General features: G+C 43.4%; 1 protein-coding gene across 2 annotated transcripts in view; it reads left to right on the top strand.

Annotated features, from left to right (window-relative positions):
• The window catches only part of FBN1 (fibrillin 1), a 440,189-nt gene that overhangs the window by 369,105 nt on the left and 43,785 nt on the right, over positions 1–27,299 (top strand). For both annotated transcript variants that reach the window (XM_069766028.1, XM_069766029.1), the window contains 13 exons: positions 561–680; positions 767–892; positions 1,139–1,288; positions 1,782–1,847; positions 1,941–2,057; positions 3,721–3,840; positions 4,288–4,410; positions 20,695–20,826; positions 22,713–22,835; positions 23,759–23,965; positions 24,899–25,024; positions 25,209–25,331; positions 25,665–25,781. In XM_069766028.1, the coding sequence (XP_069622129.1) occupies positions 561–680; positions 767–892; positions 1,139–1,288; positions 1,782–1,847; positions 1,941–2,057; positions 3,721–3,840; positions 4,288–4,410; positions 20,695–20,826; positions 22,713–22,835; positions 23,759–23,965; positions 24,899–25,024; positions 25,209–25,331; positions 25,665–25,781 (1,650 nt within the window). The remainder of the gene's footprint in view (positions 1–560; positions 681–766; positions 893–1,138; positions 1,289–1,781; positions 1,848–1,940; positions 2,058–3,720; positions 3,841–4,287; positions 4,411–20,694; positions 20,827–22,712; positions 22,836–23,758; positions 23,966–24,898; positions 25,025–25,208; positions 25,332–25,664; positions 25,782–27,299) is intronic.

Here is a 27,299-nt window from a genome sequence, read left to right as displayed (position 1 = left end):
GAAGTGGGATAACAGTGCGATCCTACTCACTGCTGCCCCCCTCCCCACATGCTACATCCGTACCATAAGACGCACCCACACTTTCCTCCCAAATTTGGAGGAAAAAAAGTGCGTCTTATGGTCAGAAAAATACGGTGCATACAAAATGGTGGAGTTTCCTCTTCCTCCTGGCGACATTACATCTTTTTCATTTTATTAACACTTCTACGCTTTTTGGAGAAAAATGCAATGAAAGCACAGCAAATGAACATTCATTTTTAGACCTGCGTTTTTATAACGTTTTTTGACTGACTTCATTGAAGTCAATGGGTGAAAAAACGCTAAAAGAATTGACATTCTGCAGATTTGAATATGTACCAAGTCTGCAAGTCACAAATAAGCAACAATGACAATTCAGGATTCTTATCCACTTTGCTGGCATCAGGAATCCCTTCAGGTTTTGTGACAAATTTGTGCCGCAAAAACTCAACGTGAGCACACAGCCCAAGAGATGTTGAGTTTAATAACTTTCTGGCTTCTTAGAAAATGAAATGTTTACAATTTCTGATTGCACTTCTTAGATATCAACGAATGTGCTCTTGATCCTGGGAAATGTGCTCCTGGAACTTGTCAAAATCTGGATGGCTCGTACCGCTGTATTTGTCCGCCAGGATATGTTTTGAAAAATGACACATGTGAAGGTAACAAAAAAAAGGATTCTGAACTAAGTGCTTGAATGTGAACTTTGATGACAACCTGACCTTGTGCAACAACTGTATCTTTCCAGACATTGATGAGTGTGTTGAAGAGCCAGAAATCTGTGCCTTGGGAACATGCAGCAACACTCCTGGCAGCTTCATCTGTCTTTGCCCAGAGGGCTTTGTGCTTTCCTCTACTGGAAAGAGATGCAGAGGTAACCACTGCTGAAATTACAAGTAATAACATAAAAATTAATAATTCACCGTATCAACCAAACCTGTATTGCCAAGAAGACCTCAAACTGTAGGGGTTATGCGCAAAGCTATAACACTGTATTTGCTTAGATGCCGCATAACATAAAAGTAGATACATTTATCAACTGTGTTCTTAGATGAAAGTTTTTACCATTGTCAATGTAACATTCAGAGTTTTGTAACAGCTATTTCTTCCTCTGTAACAGATGTTAGAGTTGGATTATGCTACTCTAAGTTTGAAGAAGGACAATGTACCTCACCCAAGGCTAAAAATCACACGAAAACTGAATGTTGCTGTTCTTTTAAAGCAGCTGGATGGGGATCTCCGTGTGAAATCTGCCCAGTGGAAGGAGATGGTATGATCTAAGAGTTTACCTTGGTTACACATATCAAAGAAACCCCATAAGACATATTTCATACAAAGCTACAGCTCCTTTATTAACTGAATGAATACTACAGAATGACAGGAATCGTATTTGTAACATAACCTCGTCTTACAAAATAGTCAATTCACATCTAAAAGGGAAAGAGTTACTCAGTACAACAACAGAAACCAGGTTTCCACCCATCTAAAGCTGGCGAGGGGCTTGTTTTCAATGTACTTGAAAGTTAAGGACATTTTTAGATGTTCATGATGTGATGTCCAAGTAAATATATTCCAGAGGAAAATATGACGACCACTCATGGAGACGATGCCAAGTTATAGCAGGAGAAGCACATTTTTTACTTTCTGTGGTTAATATCACGTGGAGGGTCATAGGTTGTATAGCTGACAGAATCTTGCTCGGAGAGTTTAGATGCATTGGTGGATACTGTAATAATAACATTACATTATTATTTTTTTTGAAGAGAGTTTCAAAGAAATCTGTCCATATGGACTTGGCAATGAAGTTGGACCAAGTGGGGAACGACTTGGTAAGATGTCATATAAAGTGATAATACAATTATGGGGAAGAGATCTCACCTTCAGAGACTGACATTGCCCGGCTTATTCATTTCATCCTGTAGATATGGATGAATGCGTGGATCCAGATAAATGCAAGAATGGGATTTGTATTAACACAGATGGCTCCTACCGGTGTGAATGTTCCTTTGGCTATGTCCTCACAGGGGAAGAATGTTTGGGTAAGTTCATTTAACCATTAGGGTATACATTAATAGCAGGTCAGACATCGATTATCAAGTATCCAGCCGTGTTGATTGCCTAATGAGAACCATGCTTGAATCCATAACATAATGTTAAAAGAATGCAATGATTCTCCATTGTGTAATTTGGGAGAAGCTGAAAGTACACAGACTGTATGAGCAGTACTTGGCATTTACCATTAATCCACTATTTTATAAAAAGTTTCATCTTTAAGACCTTGCCTACATTTTCTCCTTACTATATGATTAGCAGACAGTTTAAGGTGTAACCAAAAACGTTAAGGCTATGTGCACACGTTGCAGATTTGCCTGTGGAATTTCCTGTGCAGATTCTGAATTTCTTGGCAGAAAACGCAGGTCAGAATCTGCTCCTTTTTTTGGTATGTGCACACGTTGCAGATTTTTGTGCGGATTTCTTCCTTTTTTTACCCCTGCAGATTTCTATTATGGAATGGGTGCAGAAACGCAGCAAAACTGCACAAAAGAAGTGACATGCTCCTTTTTTGAATCTGCTGCGTTTTCAGTGCAGATTTTTCTGCACCATTAGCACAGCATTCTTTTTTTGCCATTGATTTACATTGTACTGTAAATCACTTGCAGATCTGCAGCGTTTCTGCGCGGAAAAAAAGCTGCAGTTCTGCAGGAAATCTGCAACGTGTGCACATAGCCGTTAAAAAAACAATAACAAAAAAGAACAGATTGTTTTGTCTTGGTGGCAAAACTGAAGGGCTTCATCTGTGCTATGGAACCCCTCAGTTATGCTTGCCTCTGGCTATAACTGTTACAATGGAGCTGGGTCTCCAGACTATTTAGACAAATGTACAAAAATGACAAATATTAGAAGCAACATTACACAATGTGCAAGAGACGATTTCAAGCGAACCCAAATGCTCAGATTACCAGGATGTTTTCACATTGCCCCATCATGATGAGCAGAAAAACAGCAACTTTGCATCTAGTTATAAATCACTGCGAAACAAAATATACCTTTTTATAGATGCTTTTAAAAATCACGTGTCACTGCCGATTAAAGTAACACTCCAGGCAAAATGAATACACAGTCTTGTGTAAGGCCTGTTAGGTGCACTGCAGAATCCTTGAGAATACACTGCTCTTTCGTACCTTCCATTTGGAATAAATGGTCCCACTCATTATTGCATTTTTGCGTTTTGCTTTTTTTTTGTGTGTATTATTTGCCTGTTTTTTTTGTTACCGCCTAATTCTTCTTTTACCTTGTGCCTTTTTTGAGCTTTCCAAATGTTTCCATCTGGTCTGTCAATTTTGACTTTTAAAAAAAAAAAAAAAAAAGTCACATTTGGCACAAATTTATTCCAATTATCAACTGCAGTGATATTATGTATCTCTGAAATTTTGGCAAATGTTTTGCACAACTTGGGAATTTTGAGCAAAAAGTTGGTAACAAAGTTTGAAGACAAAATTCATAAAATCACATGCGCGAATGATTTTGAGGAATTTTACACAAAAATGGCAATGATTACCACAAGAAAAAAAAGAAAAGTGACTTAAAAAAAGCAAACAATTACATGCACAGTTTAAGCTTTGAACATTCCTTTAAAAGTTTTTTTTTATTATTTTATGGGTCACTGGTGTGTGGTGATTTATATTCATTGCTGTTTTCCAGATATTGATGAGTGCTCTGTAGGAAATCCATGCGGAAATGGAACCTGCAAGAATGTGATTGGTGGCTTTGAGTGCACATGTGAAGAAGGGTTTGAGCCTGGGCCAATGATGTCATGTGAAGGTAATCATCACCAACCTGGACATAGAATTATTATAAAATGTAATTCAGATAGTTCACTGGTTGTGCGGAGAAAGGTACAAAGTCGGCAAACTAATGTAGTTCTTTATTAAGTACTTGTTCTCAGCTACATATAAATGACTTAGGAAAACTTAGTTTAAAGCCACAGAAGCATACTGTTCTTTATTTCTTCTTTTTACCTTTACTAATGATTCATTCTCAGTCGTCATCTCTGACTAACACTGGATATATAGTCAGCAAATGTAAAATATAATTTCTACTCTATTTATAATATCATGCATTAAAAACAATTAGATACGTCAACTGCTTGTAGATGATTTCCAGATAGTAACATGATGAATAAAACTGTATTGTAGGGCTTCATCAGGAAAGGTATACATTCATTTCTTTCTATTTTGTTTCTGTGTTAACATGTTATTGTCTTAACAGATGTTAATGAATGCGCCCAAAATCCCTTACTTTGTGCTTTCCGGTGTCATAATACCTACGGATCATATGAATGCAAGTGTCCTGCTGGCTATGTTCTCAGAGAAGACAAGAGGATGTGCAAGGGTATGTTTCTACGATTACGAGTTTTATCCAGAGATAAAGCTTCAAAACCATAATCATTTATAATGTGTGTTTAATTGTTATTAATGATGTAATATAGAATACATGGCAAAATGTAAGCATCAAAACCTTATTATTATTAGAATCAAGAACCTTGCTTCAAATCAGATCCATCTACAATCATAGTCGGTTTAAGTACAAAGGGATCATAAAAACAATCACCCTTTTTTACCATATTTCATCAGTTCTTATCATGAACTTCTTAGGAAACATACATAGAGAATACTGACATTGCAATGTAGAACAATTCAGTTGCAAATTATGTTATATATATTTATATATATATTGTGGTAGATTGGCTCACTTGGCTGCACATAGGGGTAGACACAGGAACTCTGTCTCTTTAACCTCTAATGACAGAAGATATTTTCGTTTTTTGCGTTTTCGTTTTTTGCTCCCCTTCTTCCCAGAGCCATAACTTTTTATTTTTGCAGTCAAAATGGATATGTTATGGCTTGTTTTTTTGCGGAACAAGTTGTACTTTTGAACGACACCACCGGTTTTAACATATCTTGTACTGGAAAATGGGGAAAAAATTCCATGTTCGGTGAAATTGCAAAAAATGTTCACTGAGGGTATGTGCACACGTTCAGGATTGCATCAGGATTTGGTCAAGATTTTTCATCAGTATTTGTAGCCAAAACCAGGAGTGGGTGATAAATGCAGAAGTGGTGCATAGGTTTCTATTATACTTTTCCTCTAATTGTTCCACTCCTGGTTTTGGCTTACAAATCCTGATGAAAAATCCTGAACAAATCCTGATGCAATCCTGACGTGTGCACATACCCTGAATGCTAAAACTGACCGGCCATTATGATTCTACAGGTCATTACAAGTTCATAGACACCAAACATGTCTAGGTTCTTTTTTATTTAAGTGGTGAAAAAAACCCAAACCAGATAAAAAGGGGATAAATTGACTCAATCTTTGCATTGTGTGTCTTTGTGTGAAGCACTAAGCATGGAACAAAAAGAAGAGAAGAGAATTGTGTGAGGACTTGAGAACCAAAATTGTTAAACAATAACAATATCAACAATATCAAGGTTACAAGTCCATCTCCAGAGAGCTTGATACTCCTTTGTCCACTGTGTGCAACATAATCAAGAAGTTTACAACCCATGTCTAATCTCCCTGGACGTGGACGGCAGAGAAAAATTGATGAAAGGTTGCAATGCAGGACAGTCTGGATGGTGGATAAGCAGCCTCAATCAAGTTCCAAAGAAATTCAAGCTGTCCTGCAGTCTCAGGGTGCATCAGTGTTCAGTGTCAGCGCAAACTATCCATCAACATTTGAAGGAAATGAAACACTATGGCAAGAGACCTCAAAGGACAACAATGCTGATGAAGAGACATAAAACAGCTAGACTGCAATTTGCCAAAATGTAAGTCAGCAAGCCAAAATCCTTCTGGGAAAGCATCTTGTAGACAGACAAGACCAAGATAAAGCTGTTTGGTAAAGCCTATCATTCTATTGTTTACTGAAAACAGAATGAGCCATACAAAGAAAAGAACACAGTACCGACAGTCAAATATGGTAGAGGTTAAAAGATGATTTGTGGTTGACTGTGTGAAAGGCATAATGAAATGTGATTATTACCAAATGATTTTGGGTTGCAATATAGTGCTCAGTGTCAGAAAGCTGGGTTTGCGTCCTACGTCATGGGTCTTCCTGCAGGACAATGACCCAAAACATACTTTAAAAAAAACACCCAGAAATGGATGGAAACAAAGTGTTGGAGAGTTCTGAAGTGGCCGGCAATGAATCCGGATCTTGAAATTGCTTTTGGGAGAAGGCACCCTTCAAATATAAGCAATATAAAGCAGTTTGCAATAGAAGGGTTGTCCAAATTTCCAGTTGAGAGGTGTAAGAAGCTTGTTGATGGTTATAGGAAGTGATTGATTTCAGTTAATTATTCCAAAGGGTGCAACCAAATATTAAATATTAATTGACGGTGCCAACAATTTAGTCCGGCCCATATTGGGGGCTTTGTATGAAATTATGTCGAATTTGTATTTTTTTTCTCTGTTTTTTTTTTGTGTTGTTCCAATACTCACAAAGTATATAAACGTGAATTGCAATCATTTTCTGAGAGAAATACTTCATTTTCTGGAACAATTTTAAGGGTGTCAACACTTTTGGTCATGGCTGTATAGATATATATACATTTCTATATCGTCCAAAAATGGTACATAACCAATTAAAACCAATTTAATGGAAGGACAAATGGTCTGCTGTACTGGGGTGGTAGGCACAGTGTGCATAAGTTAACATACTTTCCACACTACGGTCTATGAGTAATAAGTTGTAGCATTCTGTACTTTGATCCGCATTTCGGATTAGACTTGCCTATTAGAAGTCAATGGGTGCGCAAAAAACTGATCACATGCGGGTGCGGGTCCATATCTGTTTGTCAGACGATTTTCACGTATCCATTACAATTGTTAACATAGGAAACTTTATTTGGCCTGTTATAGTTTATTAAATTGTTCATTTATAAACCGGTTCCCATATGGTTGTACAAAGCAGACATATGGATGACGTACCCATGTAAAAAATGGACATACTGATAATAAAAATGAGAAATAGTCTGTTTTTTTCTGCTTGAAAAAGGACTAATTTGTATACATTTGTCTGCACCTTACCTTAGCCAGGGGTCTATAGTTGACTTAGGTGCCGAAATGCACACCTAACCCTGGAGCCAGACCCAAGTGAAGAACATTCCCCATACATATTGGATTAGTAAGCGCTCATTCACATGTCAGTGATTTTTTTCATACACAAGAAACTGACCTATTTTCATTAGTGCTTTGGATCAGATTTTTAACAGTTGTTCGATCAGTGTATAACTTTTTATCATCAGCGTTTCATCATATTTTTTGCATAGAAGAAGGCTGCTCAAGCTTTCTCCTTCGCCTCATTGGGTGAAACAGGACCATGGGTGTTATGCTGCTGCCACTGCTGCCACTAGGAGGACACTAAGCAAATACACAAAAAAGTTTAACTCTTCCTCCGCAGTATACACCCTCTGCTGGCTCTCTCGTGAACCAGTTCTTGCATAGTGTCTTTATGAGGCACTATTTTCTGATTTCAGCCCAAGACTTTATTTTATTTTTCTATTTTTTTCACGGATTCGACGGGCGACGGGGCCTTTCAAGGTTCCGAGCTCCCAAAAATCTTCAACAGGCGGGAACGCGGAGTGTCGCCTCCCCGTACCCCCTCCTACAACTTCTACGTCTTCCTGGGCTCTTATAGGGGCGACGTATCCTTAAATGGGTCCGCTTTCCCCACACCAACAATGGACGGGAACATGAGGTGTGGCCCTCACGTACCCCCTTCCAGAGCCAGGCCTTCATCGAAAAGCTGTTCCCTGCAGTGGAGCCCCCCCAATGTGGCGAAGGAGAAACCCCTGCAGCAGCTATGTGCCCCTGCACCACCACTGTCTGAAAGCGGCTGATGCCAGGAGGCAATGGGACCCTCTCCACCTCCCTATCAAAGGGATGGTGGATTGAGGAAGAATATAGTGCCACAGACCCCCTACAGTAACCGTGAGTACTCGGAGGCTGGAGATTGCGGAAAATGCACTCAGTCGGCAAGGGGGAAGGAAGGCTTGTTCCCTTCCCCCTCCAGGGGTCCCTTGTGGAGGTCCAGAGCCCAGAGGGGATTGGTGCTCCTCATTTTTCTCTCCTCACGCTGCCGTTTGAGCCCCTAACCCCCCGGTCCTCGCTGGAACTTCCCCTCCGCCGTGTCCACTGCGCTGTCCCCGGCGCGCGACGGAACTGTCTGCGGAGCGCCACAGCACGGTAGGCCAGATCCTGCCCACTGGCCGACTCTGCCCCTACTTCCTGGCGCCTGCCAGCCGGCTTTTCATCCTGGGATACTGCACATTGCAGGCTGGGTCCCTCCCCCCATAGCTCCGCCTACTCCTTCTGGCGTTTCTTGTTGCCCATGAGAAGCACCGGCTCCATTCTCGAGCCCTGCTTCCTGGATAAAGGAAGGAAGTTCAGTGTGGACCCTCCACCACCAATGCTGACACTGCGGCAGTATGGTAATCACTGGGGGCATGGATGCAGGACCTGGTTAAGCTAGCGCTCGCTGCTTAACCCACTCCACGGCAGATACATATTTAACCCCTCCTCTGCAGACTCACTCTGCTAGCCAGGCACATTCCTACAGCTCTCAGCAGCATCTGCAGCTCCCTACAAACGTCTGCAAAATGTCTCAGCCACAGGCTAATAAAAAGGCAGATAAAACGCACACGGTTATATACACCTCATGTACCTCATGCATTGCTTCCCTACCGCGGAAGCACCCAAATCCCCTTTGTACCATCTGCAAGGCTTCAGGCTCTCAGGAGACCCCCGCTACTGTAGAACACAGCGGTGCCAGCCCCCCTGAGTGGGCTACTTCTTTGACACAGTCCATGGCTTCCCTCGCACGGGCCCTAGAATCCTTTCGTGATTTATCCTCAAGTCAGGGCATTGCCGTACCCCCAATAGAGGGTCTGCCTGCTGCACAACAGTCTTCAGACAGAGGCCGGACGGCGATGGGGAGTACTCATTCCTCCAGGAAGCGTACCACCCGTGCGGCATCCCCACAGAACTCCAATGTTTCCTCAGCCGCTGGTTTCGTATCTCATTCCCCTTCTCCAGGGGCTTACAGCAAGTACGATTCAGAATACGAATCCGATGAGGCCCCAGACCCGGAATCCCCTGAGTTCCAGGAGTCTATTGATTCCCTCATTGAGACGGTTAATCACACTCTAAAAATAGACGATGTGCCTGGTACTAATCAGGACCACCCAGTGTCCTTTAAGCATACAAAACAGCCTCACAGGGTTTTCGCCAACCACCCTGAGTTTACAGACATTGTTACAAGGCATAGAAGCCACCCAGATAAGCGTTTCTCGGGCCTAAATCTGCTGGAAGCTTGGTACCCCTTTTCTTCAGATCTAAGAAAGGACTGGACTGAGTCCCCTGCTGTGGATCCACCTATATCAAGGCTCGCTTCAAAAACCCTCTTATCTCCGGCAAATGGGTCTTCCATTAAGAATCCCACTGATCATCAGATTGACAACCTGGCCAGGTCGGTCTTTGAGGCCGCTGGAGCAACTTTATTCCCATCATTTGCCACCACTTGGGTAGCTAGAGCTATGGTGGTATGGTGGCCTGGGCCGAGGCCATAGTGAAATCCAGTAGAGACTATAGTTTGCCGCCCGATGTACTCAATCTTGTCTTTCAGATTGCCCATGCAGGGGATTACGTTATTCATGCCTCTCTAGATGCGGATAATTGTGCCGCACTTGTGGCTGCAAGCGCTGTTTCTATCAGGAGGGCATTGTGGCTCCGAGAATAGCGCGCAGACTCCGCTTCAAAGAAATCCTTGACTTCACTGCTGTACCTGCATGGGCACCTGTTTGGAGATAAACTTGATCAGATTATCTCAGACGCTACTGGCGGAAAAAGTAATTTCCTCCCTCAGCGTAGGCCCACTTGCCCCTTTCGGAACCTATCCCAGGTTCGCTTCCAACCCTTTCGCGGCACCAGGGGCTGGTATTCTGCAACCGCTTCTGCTAGCTCTTCTCGCCCCCCACGCAGAGGCAGGGGCTCGCAACCTTCCTTCAGACCTTCTAATTCCTGGAGAAACGGATCTCCCTGATCCAGGCCCAAAAGTGCCCCTTCCCGAAAATTCTCTTCTCATTTACTTCTGGCCATGTCCGGTAGACACAGGCAGGGTAGGCGGCTGTTGTGAATTCTGTGGCAGAGCTCCCTCCTGTGGTCACAAGTGGTACTTCGGCTGATTCTCTCTGTGAGCTTCTGTTGGTGGAGGGAAGTGGTACTGCGGCTTCTGAGTTTCCTCCCTCAGGTGATCTGGTGAGGTCGTTAGGTGCTTCTCTACTTAACTCCACCTAATGCTTTGATCCTGGCTTCCTGTCAATGTTCCAGTGTTGGACTTGCTTTTCCCTGGATCATTCCTGTGGCCTGCTGCTCTGCATAGCTAAGTTCTTCTTTGCTATTTGTTTGCTATTTTTTCTGTCCAGCTTGTCTAATTTGTTGCTGGAAGCTCTGGGACGCAAAGGGTGTACCTCCGTGCCGTTAGTTCGGTTTTGAGGGTCTTTTTGCCCCCTTTGCGTGGTTTTCTTTAGGGTTTTGTGTAGACCGCAAAGTTACCTTTTCTATCCTCGCTCTGTTAAGAAAGTCGGGCCTCACTTTGCTGAATCTATTTCATCTCTACGTTTGTCTTTTCATCTTAACTCACAGTCATTATATGTGGGGGGCTGCCTTTTCCTTTGGGGTATTTCTCTGAGGCAAGGTAGGCTTATTTTCTATCTTCAGGCTAGTTAGTTTCTCAGGCCGTGCCGAGTTGCATAGGCAGAGTTAGGCGCAATCCACGGCTGCCTCTAGTGTTGTTTGGAGAGGATTAGGGATTGCGGTCTGCAGAGTTCCCACGTCTCAGAGCTCGTTCTATGATTTTGGGTTATTGTCAGATCACTGTATGTGCTCTGACCGCTATGTCCATTGTGGTACTGAATTGCCTTTCATAACAGTACAGGAAGCCAAAAGTACTAATGATTCTCAATAGAGGGAAAGGAGAAGTTCTGAGACCATTTTTTTTCTTTGCACTGTGTTTTGCCTTTTTTTCCCCTAGACATTTGGGTGGTTCAGTACACAGGTGTAGCGATGGACATTAGAAGTCTGTCTTCATTTGTGGATCAGCTCTCGGCAAGAGTACAAAAGATTCAAGACACTATTGATCAGAAATCTATGTTAGAACCAAGAATTCCTATTCCTGATTTGTTTTTTGGAGATAGAACTAAGTTTCTGAGTTTCAAAAATAATTGTAAATTATTTCTGGCCTTGAAACCTCGCTCCTCTGGTGATCCAGTTCAACAGGTTTTGATTGTTATTTCTTTTTTGCGCGGCGACCCTCAGGACTGGGCATGTTCTCTTGCGCCAGGAGATCCTGCATTAAGTAATATCGATGCGTTTTTCCTGGCGCTCGGATTGCTGTACGATGAGCCTAATTCTGTGGATCAGGCAGAGAAAAATTTGCTGGCTCTTTGTCAGGGTCAGGATGAGATAGAGGTATATTGTCAGAAATTTAGAAAGTGGTCCGTGCTCACTCAATGGAATAAATCTGCGCTGGCAGCTATGTTCAGAAAGGGTCTCTCTGAAGCCCTTAAGGATGTCATGGTGGGATTTCCTATGCCTGCTGGTTTGAATGAGTCTATGTCTTTGGCCATTCAGATCGGTCGACGCTTGCGTGAGCGTAAATCTGTGCACCATTTGGCGGTATTACCTGAGCTTAAACCTGAGCCTATGCAGTGCGATAGGACTTTGACCAGAGTTGAACGGCAAGAACACAGACGTCTGAATGGGCTGTGTTTCTACTGTGGTGATTCCACTCATGCTATCTCTGATTGTCCTAAGCGCACTAAGCGGTTCGCTAGGTCTGCCACCATTGGTACGGTACAGTCAAAATTTCTTCTGTCCGTTACCTTGATCTGTTCTTTGTCATCGTATTCTGTCATGGCATTTGTGGATTCAGGCGCTGCCCTGAATTTGATGGACTTGGAGTATGCTAAGCGTTGTGGGTTTCTCTTAGAGCCCTTGCAGTGTCCTATTCCATTGAGAGGAATTGATGCCACGGCTTTGGCCAAGAATAAGCCTCAATACTGGACCCAGCTGACCATGTGCATGGCTCCTGCACATCAGGAGGTTATTCGCTTTCTGGTGTTGCATAATCTGCATGATGTGGTCGTGTTGGGGTTGCCATGGCTACAAGCCCATAATCCAGTATTAGATTGGAAATCCATGTCGGTGTCCAGCTGGGGTTGTCAGGGGGTACATGGTGATGTTCCATTTCTGTCAATTTCGTCATCCACCCCTTCTGAGGTTCCAGAGTTCTTGTCTGATTACCGGGATGTATTTGATGAGCCCAAGTCCGATGCCCTACCTCCGCATAGGGATTGTGATTGTGCTATCAATTTGATTCCTGGTAGTAAATTCCCAAAAGGTCGACTGTTTAATTTATCCGTGCCTGAGCACGCCGCTATGCGCAGTTATGTGAAGGAATCCCTGGAGAAGGGGCATATTCGCCCGTCATCGTCACCATTAGGAGCAGGGTTCTTTTTTGTAGCCAAGAAGGATGGTTCGCTGAGACCTTGTATAGATTACCGCCTTCTAAATAAGATCACGGTTAAATTTCAGTACCCCTTGCCATTGTTATCTGATTTGTTTGCTCGGATTAAGGGGGCTAGTTGGCTCACCAAGATAGATCTTCGTGGTGCGTATAATCTGGTGCGAATCAGGCGAGGAGATGAATGGAAAACTGCATTTAATACGCCCGAGGGTCATTTTGAGTATCTAGTGATGCCATTCGGACTTGCCAATGCTCCATCAGTGTTTCAGTCCTTTATGCATGACATCTTCCGAGAGTACCTGGATAAATTCCTGATTGTGTACTTGGATGACATTTTGATCTTCTCGGATGATTGGGAGTCTCATGTGAAGCAGGTCAGAACAGTTTTTCAGGTCCTGCGTGCTAATTCTTTGTTTGTGAAGGGATCAAAGTGTCTCTTTGGTGTGCAGAAGGTTTCATTTTTGGGGTTCATCTTTTCCCCTTCTACTATCGAGATGGATCCTGTTAAGGTCCAAGCCATCCATGATTGGACTCAGCCGACATCTCTGAAAAGTCTGCAAAAGTTCCTGGGCTTTGCTAATTTTTATCGTCGCTTCATCTGCAATTTTTCTAGTATTGCCAAACCATTGACCGATTTGACCAAGAAGGGTGCTGATTTGGTCAATTGGTCTTCTGCTGCTGTGGAAGCTTTTCAAGAGTTGAAGCGTCGTTTTTCTTCTGCCCCTGTGTTGTGTCAACCAGATGTTTCTCTTCCGTTCCAGGTCGAGGTTGATGCTTCTGAGATTGCAGCAGGGGCTGTTTTGTCGCAGAGAGGTTCTGACTGCTCAGTGATGAAACCATGCACTTTTTTTTCCAGGAAGTTTTCGCCTGCTGAGCGAAATTATGATGTGGGCAACCGAGAGTTGCTGGCCATGAAGTGGGCATTCGAGGAGTGGCGTCATTGGCTTGAAGGAGCTAAGCATCGCGTGGTGGTATTGACTGATCATAAGAACTTGACTTATCTTGAGTCTGCTAAGCGGTTGAATCCTAGACAGGCTCGTTGGTCGCTGTTTTTTGCCCGTTTTGACTTTGTGATTTCGTACCTTCCGGGCTCTAAAAATGTGAAGGCGGATGCTCTGTCTAGGAGTTTTGTGCCCGACTCTCCGGGTTTGTCTGAGCCGGCGGGTATCCTCAAGGAAGGAGTAATTGTGTCTGCCATCTCCCCTGATTTGCGGCGGGTGCTGCAAAAATTTCAGGCTAATAAACCTGATCGTTGTCCAGCGGAGAGACTGTTTGTCCCTGATAGGTGGACCAATAAAGTTATCTCTGAGGTTCATTGTTCGGTGTTGGCTGGTCATCCTGGAATCTTTGGTACCAGAGAGTTAGTGGCTAGATCCTTTTGGTGGCCGTCTCTGTCGCGGGATGTGCGTGCTTTTGTGCAGTCCTGTGGGATTTGTGCTCGGGCTAAGCCCTGCTGTTCTCGTGCCAGTGGGTTGCTTTTGCCCTTGCCGGTCCCGAAGAGGCCTTGGACACATATCTCTATGGATTTTATTTCTGATCTTCCCGTTTCTCAAAAGATGTCAGTCATTTGGGTGGTCTGTGATCGCTTTTCTAAGATGGTCCATCTGGTACCCTTGTCTAAATTGCCTTCCTCCTCTGATTTGGTGCCATTGTTCTTCCAGCATGTGGTTCGTTTACATGGCATTCCAGAGAATATCGTTTCTGACAGAGGTTCCCAGTTTGTTTCAAGGTTTTGGCGAGCCTTTTGTGGTAGGATGGGCATTGACTTGTCTTTTTCCTCGGCTTTCCATCCTCAGACTAATGGCCAGACCGAATGAACCAATCAGACCTTGGAAACATATCTGAGATGCTTTGTTTCTGACGATCAGGATGACTGGGTGTCCTTTTTGCCTTTGGCTGAGTTCGCCCTTAATAATCGGGCCAGCTCGGCTACCTTGGTTTCGCCATTTTTCTGCAATTCTGGGTTCCATCCTCGTTTCTCTTCAGGACAGGTTGAGTCTTCGGACTGTCCTGGTGTGGATACTGTGGTGGACAGGTTGCAGCAGATTTGGACTCATGTAGTGGACAATTTTACCTTGTCCCAGGAGAAGGCTCAACGTTTCGCTAATCGCAGATGCCGTGTGGGTCCCCGACTTCGTGTTGGGGATCTGGTTTGGTTATCTTCTCGTCATATTCCTATGAAGGTTTCCTCTCCTAAGTTTAAACCTCGTTTCATTGGTCCGTATAGGATTTCTGAGGTTCTTAATCCTGTGTCTTTTCTTCTGACCCTTCCAGATTCTTTTTCCATACATAACGTTTTCCATAGGTCATTGTTGCGGAGATACGTGGCACCTATGGTTCCATCTGTTGATCCTCCTGCCCCGGTTTTGGTGGAGGGGGAATTGGAGTATATTGTGGAGAAGATTTTGGATTCTTGTGTTTCTAGACGGAAACTCCAGTATCTGGTTAAATGAAGGGTTATGCTCAGGAAGATAATTCCTGGGTTTTTGCCTCTGATGTCCATGCTGCCGATCTTGTTCGTGCCTTTCATGTGGCTCATCCTGGTCGGCCTGGGGGCTCTGGTGAGGGTTCGGTGACCCCTCCTCAAGAGGGGGGTACTGTTGTGAATTCTGTGGCAGAGCTCCCTCCTGTGGTCACAAGTGGTACTTCGGCTGATTCTCTCTGTGAGCTTCTGTTGGTAGAGGGAAGTGGTACTGCGGCTTCTGAGTTTCCTCCCTCAGGTGATCTGGTGAGGTCGTTAGGTGCTTCTCTACTTAACTCCACCTAATGCTTTGATCCTGGCTTCCTGTCAATGTTCCAGTGTTGGACTTGCTTTTCCCTGGATCATTCCTGTGGCCTGCTGCTCTGCATAGCTAAGTTCTTCTTTGCTATTTGTTTGCTATTTTTTCTGTCCAGCTTGTCTAATTTGTTGCTGGAAGCTCTGGGACGCAAAGGGTGTACCTCCGTGCCGTTAGTTCGGTTTTGAGGGTCTTTTTGCCCCCTTTGCGTGGTTTTCTTTAGGGTTTTGTGTAGACCGCAAAGTTACCTTTTCTATCCTCGCTCTGTTAAGAAAGTCGGGCCTCACTTTGCTGAATCTATTTCATCTCTACGTTTGTCTTTTCATCTTAACTCACAGTCATTATATGTGGGGGGCTGCCTTTTCCTTTGGGGTATTTCTCTGAGGCAAGGTAGGCTTATTTTCTATCTTCAGGCTAGTTAGTTTCTCAGGCCGTGCCGAGTTGCATAGGCAGAGTTAGGCGCAATCCACGGCTGCCTCTAGTGTTGTTTGGAGAGGATTAGGGATTGCGGTCTGCAGAGTTCCCACGTCTCAGAGCTCGTTCTATGATTTTGGGTTATTGTCAGATCACTGTATGTGCTCTGACCGCTATGTCCATTGTGGTACTGAATTGCCTTTCATAACAGGCGGCCGTCTACTCTTTTTTCGCCAAGTATGGTTATCGGTCGTTCACGACCAGTGGGTCAGAGATCTCGTGTCTTCCGGATACAGAATAGACTTCATCTCCTCCCCTCTGACGCGCTTCTTTCAGTCTCGTCTTCCAAGGTCCAAGGCGCACACAGTTCCCTTTTACCAGGCCTTACACGCCCTCCGCAACAGCCCAATTATCGTTCCGGTTCCTCTCACAGAAAGATTCAAGGGGATGATCTTGGACACTTCCCTAGGGTTGGTAATTCTCCCTCCGGAAAAGATTTCCTCTCTAATCCGGGCAGCCCAATTATTATCACTAGGCCGCTCTCACTCCCTGTGGTTCACCATACAGGTACTCGGGAAAATGGTGACATCTATCGAGGCAGTGCCGTTTGCCCAATTTCACTTCCGTCCCCTGCAGCAGGCTTTGATCTCAGCATGGGACAAGAATCCAGCTTCCCTGGGTCGCCGCTTTTGCCTGGCACCCAGAATCAGGCGATCTCTCAGGTGGTGGACTGCAAAGTCATCCTTGGATCAGGGAAGGTCATTCCTCCTGGTTCACTGGCTGGTAGTGACCACCGACGCCAGTCTCCTCGGATGGGGAGCGATTTTTCATCACCACATGGCTCAGGGACGTTGGTCCGCTCAGGAAGCCAACCTTCCGATCAACATCCTCGAGATCCAAGCGATAACGCTGGCTCTTCATCGTTTCCACCACCTCTTGGCGGGACGTCCCGTCCGGATCCAATCAAACAACGCCACGGCTGTAACATAGTAACATAGTTAGTAAGGCCGAAAAAAGACATTTATCCATCCAGTTCAGCCTATATTCCATCATAATAAATCCCCAGATCTACGTCCTTCTACAGAAACTAATAATTGTATGATACAATATTGTTCTGCTCCAGGAAGACATCCAGGCCTCTCTTGAACCCCTCGACTGAGTTCGCCATCACCACCTCCTCAGCCAAGCAATTCCAGATTCTCACCACCTTAACAGTAAAGAATCCTCTTCTATGTTCGTGGAAAAACCTTCGATCCTCCAGACGCAAAGAATGCCCCCTTGTGCCCGTCACCTTCCTTGGTATAAACAGATCCTCAGCGAGATATTTGTATTGTCCCCTTATATACTTATACATAGTTATTAGATCGCCCCTCAGTCGTCTTTTTTCTAGACTAAATAATCCTAATTTCGCTAATCTATCTGGGTATTGTAGTTCTCCCATCCCCTTTATTAATTTTGTTGCCCTCCTTTGTACTCTCTCTAGTGCCATTATATCCTTCCTGAGCAGCGGTGCCCAAAACTGGACACAGTACTCCATGTGCGGTCTAACTAAGGATTTGTACAGAGGCAGTATAATGCTCTCATCATGTGTATCCAGACCTCTTTTAATGTACCCCATGATCCTGTTTGCCTTGGCAGCTGCTGTCTGGCACTGGCTGCTCCAGGTAAGTTTATCATTAGCTAGGATCCCCAAGTCCTTCTCCCTGTCAGATTTACCCAGTGGTTTCCCGTTCAGTGTGTAATGGTGATATTGATTCCTTCTTCCCATGTGTATAACCTTACATTTATCATTGTTAAACCTCATCTCCCACCTTTCAGCCCAAGTTTCCAACTTATCCAGATCCATCTGTAGCAGAATACTATCTTCTCTTGTATTAACTGCTTTACATAGTTTTGTATCATCTGCAAATATCGATATTTTACTGTGTAAACCTTCTACCAGATCATTAATGAATATGTTGAAGAGAACAGGTCCCAATACCAACCCCTGCGGTACCCCACTGGTCACAGCGACCCAGTTAGAGACTATACCATTTATAACCACCCTCTGCTTTCTATCTGTGGTGTACATCAATCACCAGGGAGGCACGCGCAGCAGAAGAGCGATGACCGAGGCAAATCAGTTGCTCATCTTCGCAGTTCATATTCCGGGGGTAGAGAATTGGGCGGCGGACTTTCTCAGCCGCCAGGGCATAGCCTCAGGAGAGTGGTCTCTTCACCCGGAAGTCTTTTTTTGGATTTGCCAGCGTTTCGGCACTCCAGATGTGGACCTCATGGCCTCCAGGCTGAATGCCAAGGTTCCGGCTTTTGTAGCCCGTTCCCGCTATCCGTTAGCCATCGGCTCGGATGCCCTAGTTTTCCCTTGAAGCCAATTTCGTATCCCTTACATCTTTCCGCCTCTTCCGCTGATCCCAAGGGTCATCCAAAAAAATCAAAGCGAAAGGCTTTCCGGTGATCCTTGTCGCTCCGGACTGGCCACGCCAAGCTTGGTACGTGGTGCTATTACATCTCGTCGCCGACGTTCCCTGGAGGTTACCGGATCTTCCGGACCTTCTCTTCCAGAGACCCATTTGCCACCAGAACTCGAGGATTCTGAGTTTAACGGCCTAGCCATTAAATCCTGGATCCTAGCCCAAGCCGGGTTCTCCCGTCAAGTGGCATCTACCATGATCAATGCTAGGAAGCCTGTTTCCATGCGTATTTACCATTGCGTTTGGAGAATTTTTTTCTCATAGTGTAAAGATAAGGGTCTATCCCCGTTGGTGTTTTCCATTCCCTCTGTTCTGGAGTTTCTCCAAGCGGGTCTGGATTCAGGCCTTGCGCTGGCCTCTCTCAAAGGCAAGATCTTGGCTTTCTCTGTCCTTTTCCAGCGTCGGATAGCTTCCAAGCCTCAAGTTAAGACCTTCATACGAGGAGTTTCACATCTTGTCCCTCCGTACAAGATGCCTTTAGAACCTTGGGACCTTAACTTGGTCCTCAGTGCTTTACAAGAGACTCCCTTTGAGCCATTACAGGATGTTTCCCTCTCTCTCCTTTCATCGAAAGTTGCATTTCTGGTGGCAATAACTTCAATCAGACGGGTTTCGTAACTGGCAGCTTTGTGGTGCAAACCTCCGTTTTTGATTTTCCACCAGGACAAGGTAGTTCTCAGGACGTCCCTATCCTTCTTACCTAAAGTTGTCTCTTTGTTTCATTTGAATGAAGACATTGTCCTGCCTTCGTTCTGTCTGGCTCCAGTCCATTGTACTGAGAAAGCCCTTCACACTGTGGACTTGGTGAGGGCTCTCAGAAAGTACATTTCCAGAACTGCGTCTTTTTGCAAAGCTGATACCCTTTTTGTGTTTCTGATTGGTCACAGAAAGGGTTTGCCTGCCTGGAAGACCACAATAGCCAGATGGCTTTGTTCAGCGATTCAAGAAGCTTACCGTGTCAAGGGCCAGCCTATCCCCACGGGAATTAAGGCACACTCCACTCGGTCAGTGGGGGCCTCCTGGGCCATTCGGTACCAGGCATTCGCTCAGCAAGTGTGTAAGGCTGAAACTTGGTCCAGTCTTCACACGTTCGCTAAACATTACAACATTCATGTTCAAACCTCCTCAGATGCGGCTGTCGGCAGACAGATTCTGCAATCAGCAGTTTCGCATGCTTCATTTAATCACTTAATTCTTTAAGCATTGGGTGCGTGAGGTTTCACCTGTTCCCACCCAGGGACTGCTTTAGGACGTCCCATGGTCCTGTGTCCCCCAATGAGGCAAAGGAAAAACAGGGATTTTTGTGTACTCACTGTAAAATCTTTTTCTCTGAGCCAATCATTGGGGGACACAGCACCCACCCTGTTAGCCGTTGGCTTGTAGTCTTTATTGGTTTTGACATATTGCAATTCTGTTTGTGAGCTCCTACTGCTTTGGCACCAAACTGGTTCATGAGAGAGCCAGCAGAGGGTGTAAACTGCAGAGGAGTTAACTTTTTTGTGTATTTGATTAGTGTCCTCCTAGTGACAGCAGCATAAAACCCATGGTCCTGTGTCCCCCAATGACTGGCTCGGAGAAAAGGATTTTACAGTGAGTACACAAAAATCCCTGTTTTCCTACCAAACAAACATGAAAAACGGACTGCACTAGGATAACATCCAGTGCTGTCCAAAATTTCACTATACCCATAAATTTGCTATGGAGAGTGTGACACATGAGCAAAACCAGACAAGTTGCCTTTTTGTTCTGCAGACTGCCCACTCTGCAAAAAAACCCTTCATGCGTAAACAGCCCCATAGACAATAATGGGTATGAGTTCTATCAGCAAGAATATCAGATAGAACTTGTGATTGAAAAACAGACGTCTGAAAGAGCGCTTAGAAAGAAATCATTTCTGTAAATCAGTATATTATTTTACCAGTAGCCATAGACCTCATTCAGACATCAATGATTTTTTGCATGCTAATAACAGACCAATTTTCCTCAGTGTATTGGTCAGTTTTTACCATGAGAAATTCATCAGTTTTTCTCATATGCCACAAAAAACTGATGGAAGTTTCTCAAGTTTCTCCTATCAAACAGTGCGTAAAATATGGACAACACATTGACACAGTTAGGACAGCAATCGAGTGCTGTCTGAGTAAATCATGGACCCGTAGACTTGAGTGGGTGAGTTAAATCCATGACTAGTATCACAAATAGACATGTCGGCCCCATAAATTAAAATGGTTACGTGTTCAGTGAAAACACGAATAGACCCCATACATGAAAAACGAGCCCTGGTGATGAGTAATGCTAGTGTTTTCATGCTCAGCAATGAGCAAGCTGTAGGATGCTCATTGTCACCTACATATTCTTAGCAAACTAGCACAAAGATGCAGGAAATAACCTAGAAGTAAAGCTTGTGTTCCTTTTTTTATTATAGATCAAGATGAGTGTGAAGAAGGACTGCACGATTGTGAAGAAAAGCAGATGACCTGCAAAAATCTCATAGGAACATTTATGTGTATATGTGGACCAGGATATCAGCGCAGACCAAATGGTGAAGGCTGCATGGGTAAGTGACGTTCAAAACAGATGCACCAAGTGCCTGTACAGAGTTAATAAGCAAAAATTGTAAAACTTTTTTTGAGAGATAATGAAGCAATTGTGCCTGGGCAAGTTTGCACGTTAGTCCTTTCAATTAATGCTTTAAATCAGGGGTGGACATTTAATTTTCCTTGGGAGACACATGAGAGACCATAAAAACAAAAAAAAGAAAAGAGAGCAGCATCCATCTCAGGTGAAAACGATTTCCAAAAAGGTGCTTTATTCCGCCATACAAAATTACAACGTTTCGGCCAAAGTGGCCTTTGTCAAATTACGTTGTAATTTTGTATGGCGGAATAAAGCACCTTTTTGGAAATCGTTTTCACCTGAGATGGATGCTGCTCTCTTTTCTTTTTTGAGTTTTCCTGGTCTGATTGGATCCTTGGACTTTGGAGCGTGCATCCCTCAAACCGAGTGCTGATGGTTGAATTTACCTACATGAGAGACCATGACTGTTGCAGAGGGCCGAACAGATATGTTGAAATTAATTCTGCTCGATATTGGTATTAATTTATTATTATTTTATATTAATTGTATTGCTTATTATTGAGCAGATCAAACCATATAATTTACAGATTTTTATAAAGCTGTAAATTCTACTGCTCCTGTTATTCAGCCCTTGTACTTGAACGATCAACAGCTCCCTCAATAAACAGTATGTTGTCTCCACAGCCCCCACACACAACAGCTCTCCACATGGTGTACTAGAGCCCTCAGCCTACCCATACACAGTATAATGGCCCCACAGCCCTGCACACAGTATAAGCACAGTATAAGCCCCAATAACCCTCCAAAAAAGTATGATCTCGGACACAATTTGATGCCTCCACAAAGTATGAATGCCCACACAGTATGATCTCCCCACAACAGTATGCTCCCCTACAGTCCCCAACACATTATGATGTCCACCACAGCCCCCAAACAGTATGATGGTCCTACAGCCCCTGTAGTCCACCCATAGCGTACGAGCTCCTAACACAGAATGAAGACCCCCACACTATGATCTTCATAGCCCCCAACATAGAATGAAGACCCCCACAGTATGATCTCCACAGCCCCAACACAGTATGATGATCCCTACACACAATATGACCTCCCACAGCCCCCCAACACAGAATGAGAACACCCACAGGATGACTAGCTCCACAGTATGATTTCCCACAGCCCCTTAACAGATATTGATGGGGCTCCCACACAGTATGCTCCCCAGCCCCCAACACAGAAGGATAGCCCTGCACAGTATGATTTTCCCCAGAGCCCTCCAACATATCAGGATGTCCCCCACAGTCCCCAAACACATAATGATGGCCGAACATATTCCCCCTACAAGTGAATGCAAAGAAAAAAAGAACTACTCACCTCACCCCCGTTCCCCTGAGGTGCTTCTCCAGTCTTTGCCCTTCACACTGAGGCTTTACCACAGTCGCAATATAATAACAACATCACGGCTGCTGCAGTGACACACTCAGTCGTACAAGTGACGGCTCTCACCGCCACCATTATATTCATCAATATCTGCATCCCGAGGATGCAAATACCGGTAAAATTGAGACATTGGACGTAGGTGGAGAGGGCAGCCACGGCATACGACTCACAAGCCACTGCTTCTAGCCCATTTTCTGTCCTGGGCCGCAAGCCAGATATGAGCAGCCAAAGGGCCGGATGTGGCCTATGGGCAGTAGTTTGCCCAGGTCTGCTTTAAATACAAGCTTTATTACAAGCTATAGAGCTACATGTATGGCAGACATGTTCCATGCCAACACGGGATATGATGGGTTAACATTTATGTAATAAGTAGCTATTAGTGTTCTGATGGTTTGGACGAGTATAATATGAATGTTCTTGTTTTATAAGATGTGAACGAGTGCAGTAAGCCTGGATTATGTGAAAATGGAAAATGTCTGAACACAGTGGGCAGCTACAAGTGTGAGTGCGCAGATGGATTCAACGCCAGCGCTACTGAGACAGAATGCATTGGTGAGTAGAAAACACCACATTTCATATGGACATATAAGCAAAGGTCAGAGACATGGGTTTAGCCTAGTGATTTTTAAGTGTAATTAATGTTATGTGCCTCTAATATGGCAGCCCTCATGTATAAAAAATAATTGTAACAATTTATAACAATAAAAAAAGATTTCTCTCCTACAGACTTATATGTAACCCGTGACATCAAAATAAAATACATGAGACATTCTCATTAAGGGGTTATTCGGCTTAAAAAATACATCATTTTCAAGTACTTTACAAGGGAATTCGTAGTTAAAGTGTAACCGTAAATTTTAAAACCTTTTTTCTACAAATTAATTGTACACATGAAAATAAGAACCATGTAATACATCTTATTAGAGAAGACTGCTTCATTTTCCTCCTGGACTGATCTTTCATTCTCATAATTTTAAGTTCACAGGTAAAATATGTACACAGTGATGATAGATTATCCCATTACTGAGATAAGAGATGACAGTTGGTGCTCATAGAGTTCTATGGAGAGGGAGGAAGAGCTAGAGGTAGACACAGACATCCTGCTGTTAGTTTTCCTGTAATGACAGTCATACTTTTATAGCTGGAGTCCACCACGTAGGACCCTAATCTATTAGACTTCACCTTTTATCAGCTCATCTATTAGTGTCTCTCAATCTGGAGCCCTTGGCATGGGCACGGATCGCACATCAGCCCATTGCTTTCAGTGGAATGTGAGCAATGCTTCATTTTTCCTGTGGTGGATATTACAGCTGATCATTGTAGGACCCATCCTGTGAAAAGCATAGAGTTCGGGACACTTGTAGCAAAAAAGGATGTAGAAAGTAGACCTCTCCTATACAAACAAAATGGTTAGTAGCCTTTAGTGCTCCATGTTTTGCCTTTGCTAGTATTTACCATCTTGTATTTTGTATCAGACAACAGGCTCGGATATTGCTTCACCGAAGTTCTCCATACCATGTGTCAACTCGGTTCTTCCACCCAGAACTCCGTCACAAAGTCTGAATGCTGTTGTAACTCAGGCAGGGGATGGGGCATTACTTGCGAGATCTGCCCTTTCCCTGGCACAATACAGTTTAAAAAACTCTGTCCTTATGGCCGAGGCTTCACAACAGGAGGAGAAGGTTTGTATCTTGTATTATATTAGTCCATGTAGTATTATATCGTTAATGATTGTTCATTTCAGTCTGTATAGATAAAGAGGACACTTCTGTACCCTAGAAATGCGTTATCTCTGCTCACTGCCTGTTCCTCAGAGCCCCTTCCTCTATTAACCATCCCGAGCCTCATGTCCCAGCCTATTCAGTCCAGGCCGTGACTTTCCTCCATGACCAGAACTCCATGGTCACAACATGTCGCACATAGTGATGATACGGATGTGCAGTGACCGCTGAGGCTTGGTTGTGGCTGGAAGTTCCATCCTAGAATGAACAGGTCGGAGTTGTGATTGCAGAAAGAAGAGGACCTGAGAGTGGGCAGCAAGCAGCAGTGGATCAGAGAAGTAGTAAGTGGTGAGGTTAGCATAAGTTCTTTTTTTGCTGTTTAAAAACTTTTGCCGGCTTTTTACGGATCAGCAAAATGGGGCTATTTTACTGATTGTGCACAAAACAAATTTCCAACAATCCATATTCTCAAAAATTAGGAATTTTTTGTTTAACTGAGTAGAATTCAATAATACAATTAGAAACGTGCTCATCTGCAGCTCTTGTCACGAGATTTACATAGCTCCAGCATATTTTTTGGAGCCTGAGGGGTAAGTGGTTGAAAGCACATGATCCATCGAAGCAGCCAATAGTATGTGCAGTGGCGGAATATTGATATGAACCGGGCAGTAACCATCAAAGATGGTGCACAGTGATGCGGTGAGGGTAGCAAGGACAACCTGATCGGGCTGTATGTGGAATGTAGGCTGGCACTGCAGCTCTAATATTGCGATATGAAAAAAAAGGTTGAAAAAAATTGTTTTTGTGGATCAGTTAAAGCTTTGGATATTAGGAGCTAGTCTGGTTTTATTAAATTGAATGCCTGTGACCAACATTTTTCTTTTACCTTTTCAGATATAGACGAGTGTCATGTCCTGCATGGAATCTGCCGGAATGGACAATGTATCAATGAGAGAGGCTCATATAAGTGTGAATGTAATCCTGGCTATATTCCAGATGTGACTGGCACGTCTTGCATAGGTACGCCCTCCAGACAGACACCAGTGCCAACTCATGGCCCAGTCCCACAGTATAGAAAAAGCGCCTCCATAGGTGGTGGTGTTTCTTCCATTATGTCCTTCTACTGGGGATATTGGACGTATTCTGCTGGGAGTGCCGCATTGTATTAAGCTTTCATTAGACCAAATTTTATTTTTTCTTACAGACCTGGATGAATGCACTCAGTCTCCCAAGCCCTGTAACTTCATCTGTAAAAATACTGATGGCAGTTTCCAGTGTTCCTGTCCTCGTGGCTACGTGTTACAGGAGGACAGGAGGAGCTGTAAAGGTAATGTTCAGGTTACATATAGACAATTACCAAATTCATCCATCTTGTCATTATTTATGTTTGCCACAAAGCTAGGTCTGCAATCGATAGTTACACAGAACGATAGGACATTTTTAACCTAAAATATTTTCCTTTATTTTGGATAAAAAATTGAAAATTGGTTGCAAAAGTGTTCACGGTTTTTAACCATTTACGGAGGTAAAACCCAACAAGGCTCAAATAATACATTTATAATTCTAGATAAATGATGTGAATAAATCAATAATTTCATTAAACAACATCCATCTAGATAAGTGAGATATAGAGCTTTAATATTTTTATATTTCTACTCAGACCTTGATGAATGTGCTACCAAACAACACAACTGCCAGTTTATTTGTGTCAACACAATTGGAGGATTCACATGCAAATGTCCTCCCGGATTCACCCAGCATCATACTGCTTGTATCGGTAAGTGCATGTGGATGAAGCCTATTTTCCAAATACCATGATATTGATGCCAGAAAAGAAGGCAAGATAAAAAAGATATGCTGTATATTTATAGATTTTAGGAATTGGTGCTCTAGGTCTTTGTTAGGCTTTGACTTTCCGTTTGGTGTTTCTGTTTTGAGGAACAGAAAAATGTCATAATGTAAAAAAAGGATTCACTGAGTAACTGATGCAAATGGAAGCAAAGGAACCCCACGGATTATTATGGAGTCTGTCTGGGTAACATTATGTGTTAGTTTTTTAAGTTCACGGGTACCGATTCGTCAAAGCTTGCATGCCAGAGTAAAAAGCTTTGAAAAGTCACAGTATTTTTACACAACGCAAGACTGTGACAAATGTTTGGTGAAATTGGGCGATTTCACACCATTTTTGCCGGTCTCCGAAAAAGTGGGTGGAGCTGGGGCAGAATGAGTTGTGACATTGCGTGGTGATCCCTGCTCATCAAATTATTTACGAGCTGTGGTATTCCTTATGCCAGTCCATAACTGGAGTAAGACTTATGGCGATATGTACGCCACTTTACACCTCGCCAGGTTTATTAAGTGTTTCTTAATAAATCAGGATCCTTGCACTCCAACTCACCCCCTCATCAAAGTAGCATGCAAAGTGCCAGTGTTGATGAATATGCTTTTTCTTCCAAAATATTTTATGAAGATCCTCTGCTTCTGTTTATATCATGTATGCAATAGATTATTCTTTACATTATTCCATTTGGCTATTCCTCAAATTAGAACATAGAAATGGAAAGTCAAGACAGAAGTGTAAATGTAGCCGTACTTTAGCATTCTAAATTGAGTTGTATAGAGCCACCATGTTTAATGTCAGTAATATGGAACCCCAATTCTGCTATTCTGTATGTTATCTCTATGGCTTCTGCACATAGTTGTATACAAGTTCCAGGGTGTACTGGGCCCTAATATGGACCCATACAAAGTTATAGCATACGTCGGTATTCCTTATGGAGGCAAATTGTGAACTTTTGGATTTTTAATCTAAACCAGTGACAGCATTTGTGGAGCTACTATGATCTCATTTATTAGTTTAATATGTTTAGAAAATGTATTATGGATTTTTGGTTGGTGGCGAAGAACAGGAAGCTCAATATTTCTCACATGAGGTTTCATGTCATCAAGTTCCTGTTTATTAATTGTCACAAGAACAAGCGTGAGGGAATACACTATTGTCATAGTTAGTGCTCCATTGTGGATTTATAATTTGAGTTCTGTTACTTATTCATTGAGCTTTGGAAACTGGAACCATTAAATTTAAAGCTACGTAGAAGACTAGGATCTTTTCTGTCGAGCTTCAATAATAAAAAAGTGTCATTTTTTTATGTACTAGAAGAATGAATAGAAGAGAAGTATATCTAACAGAGTGATGTTGTTTTCTGACAATCTGTATAACAAATAACCATGTAGGCTAATCATCAGCCGGTTGAACTGTGTTTAACTATTTTTACTGGAGAGAGACGAGACGAGA

Source organism: Ranitomeya imitator, chromosome 4, assembly GCF_032444005.1.
Source record: "Ranitomeya imitator isolate aRanImi1 chromosome 4, aRanImi1.pri, whole genome shotgun sequence".
NCBI lineage: Eukaryota > Metazoa > Chordata > Amphibia > Anura > Dendrobatidae > Ranitomeya > Ranitomeya imitator.
Note: the sequence above shows the minus strand (reverse complement) of the source record. Positions and strands in the feature narration are given on the sequence as shown.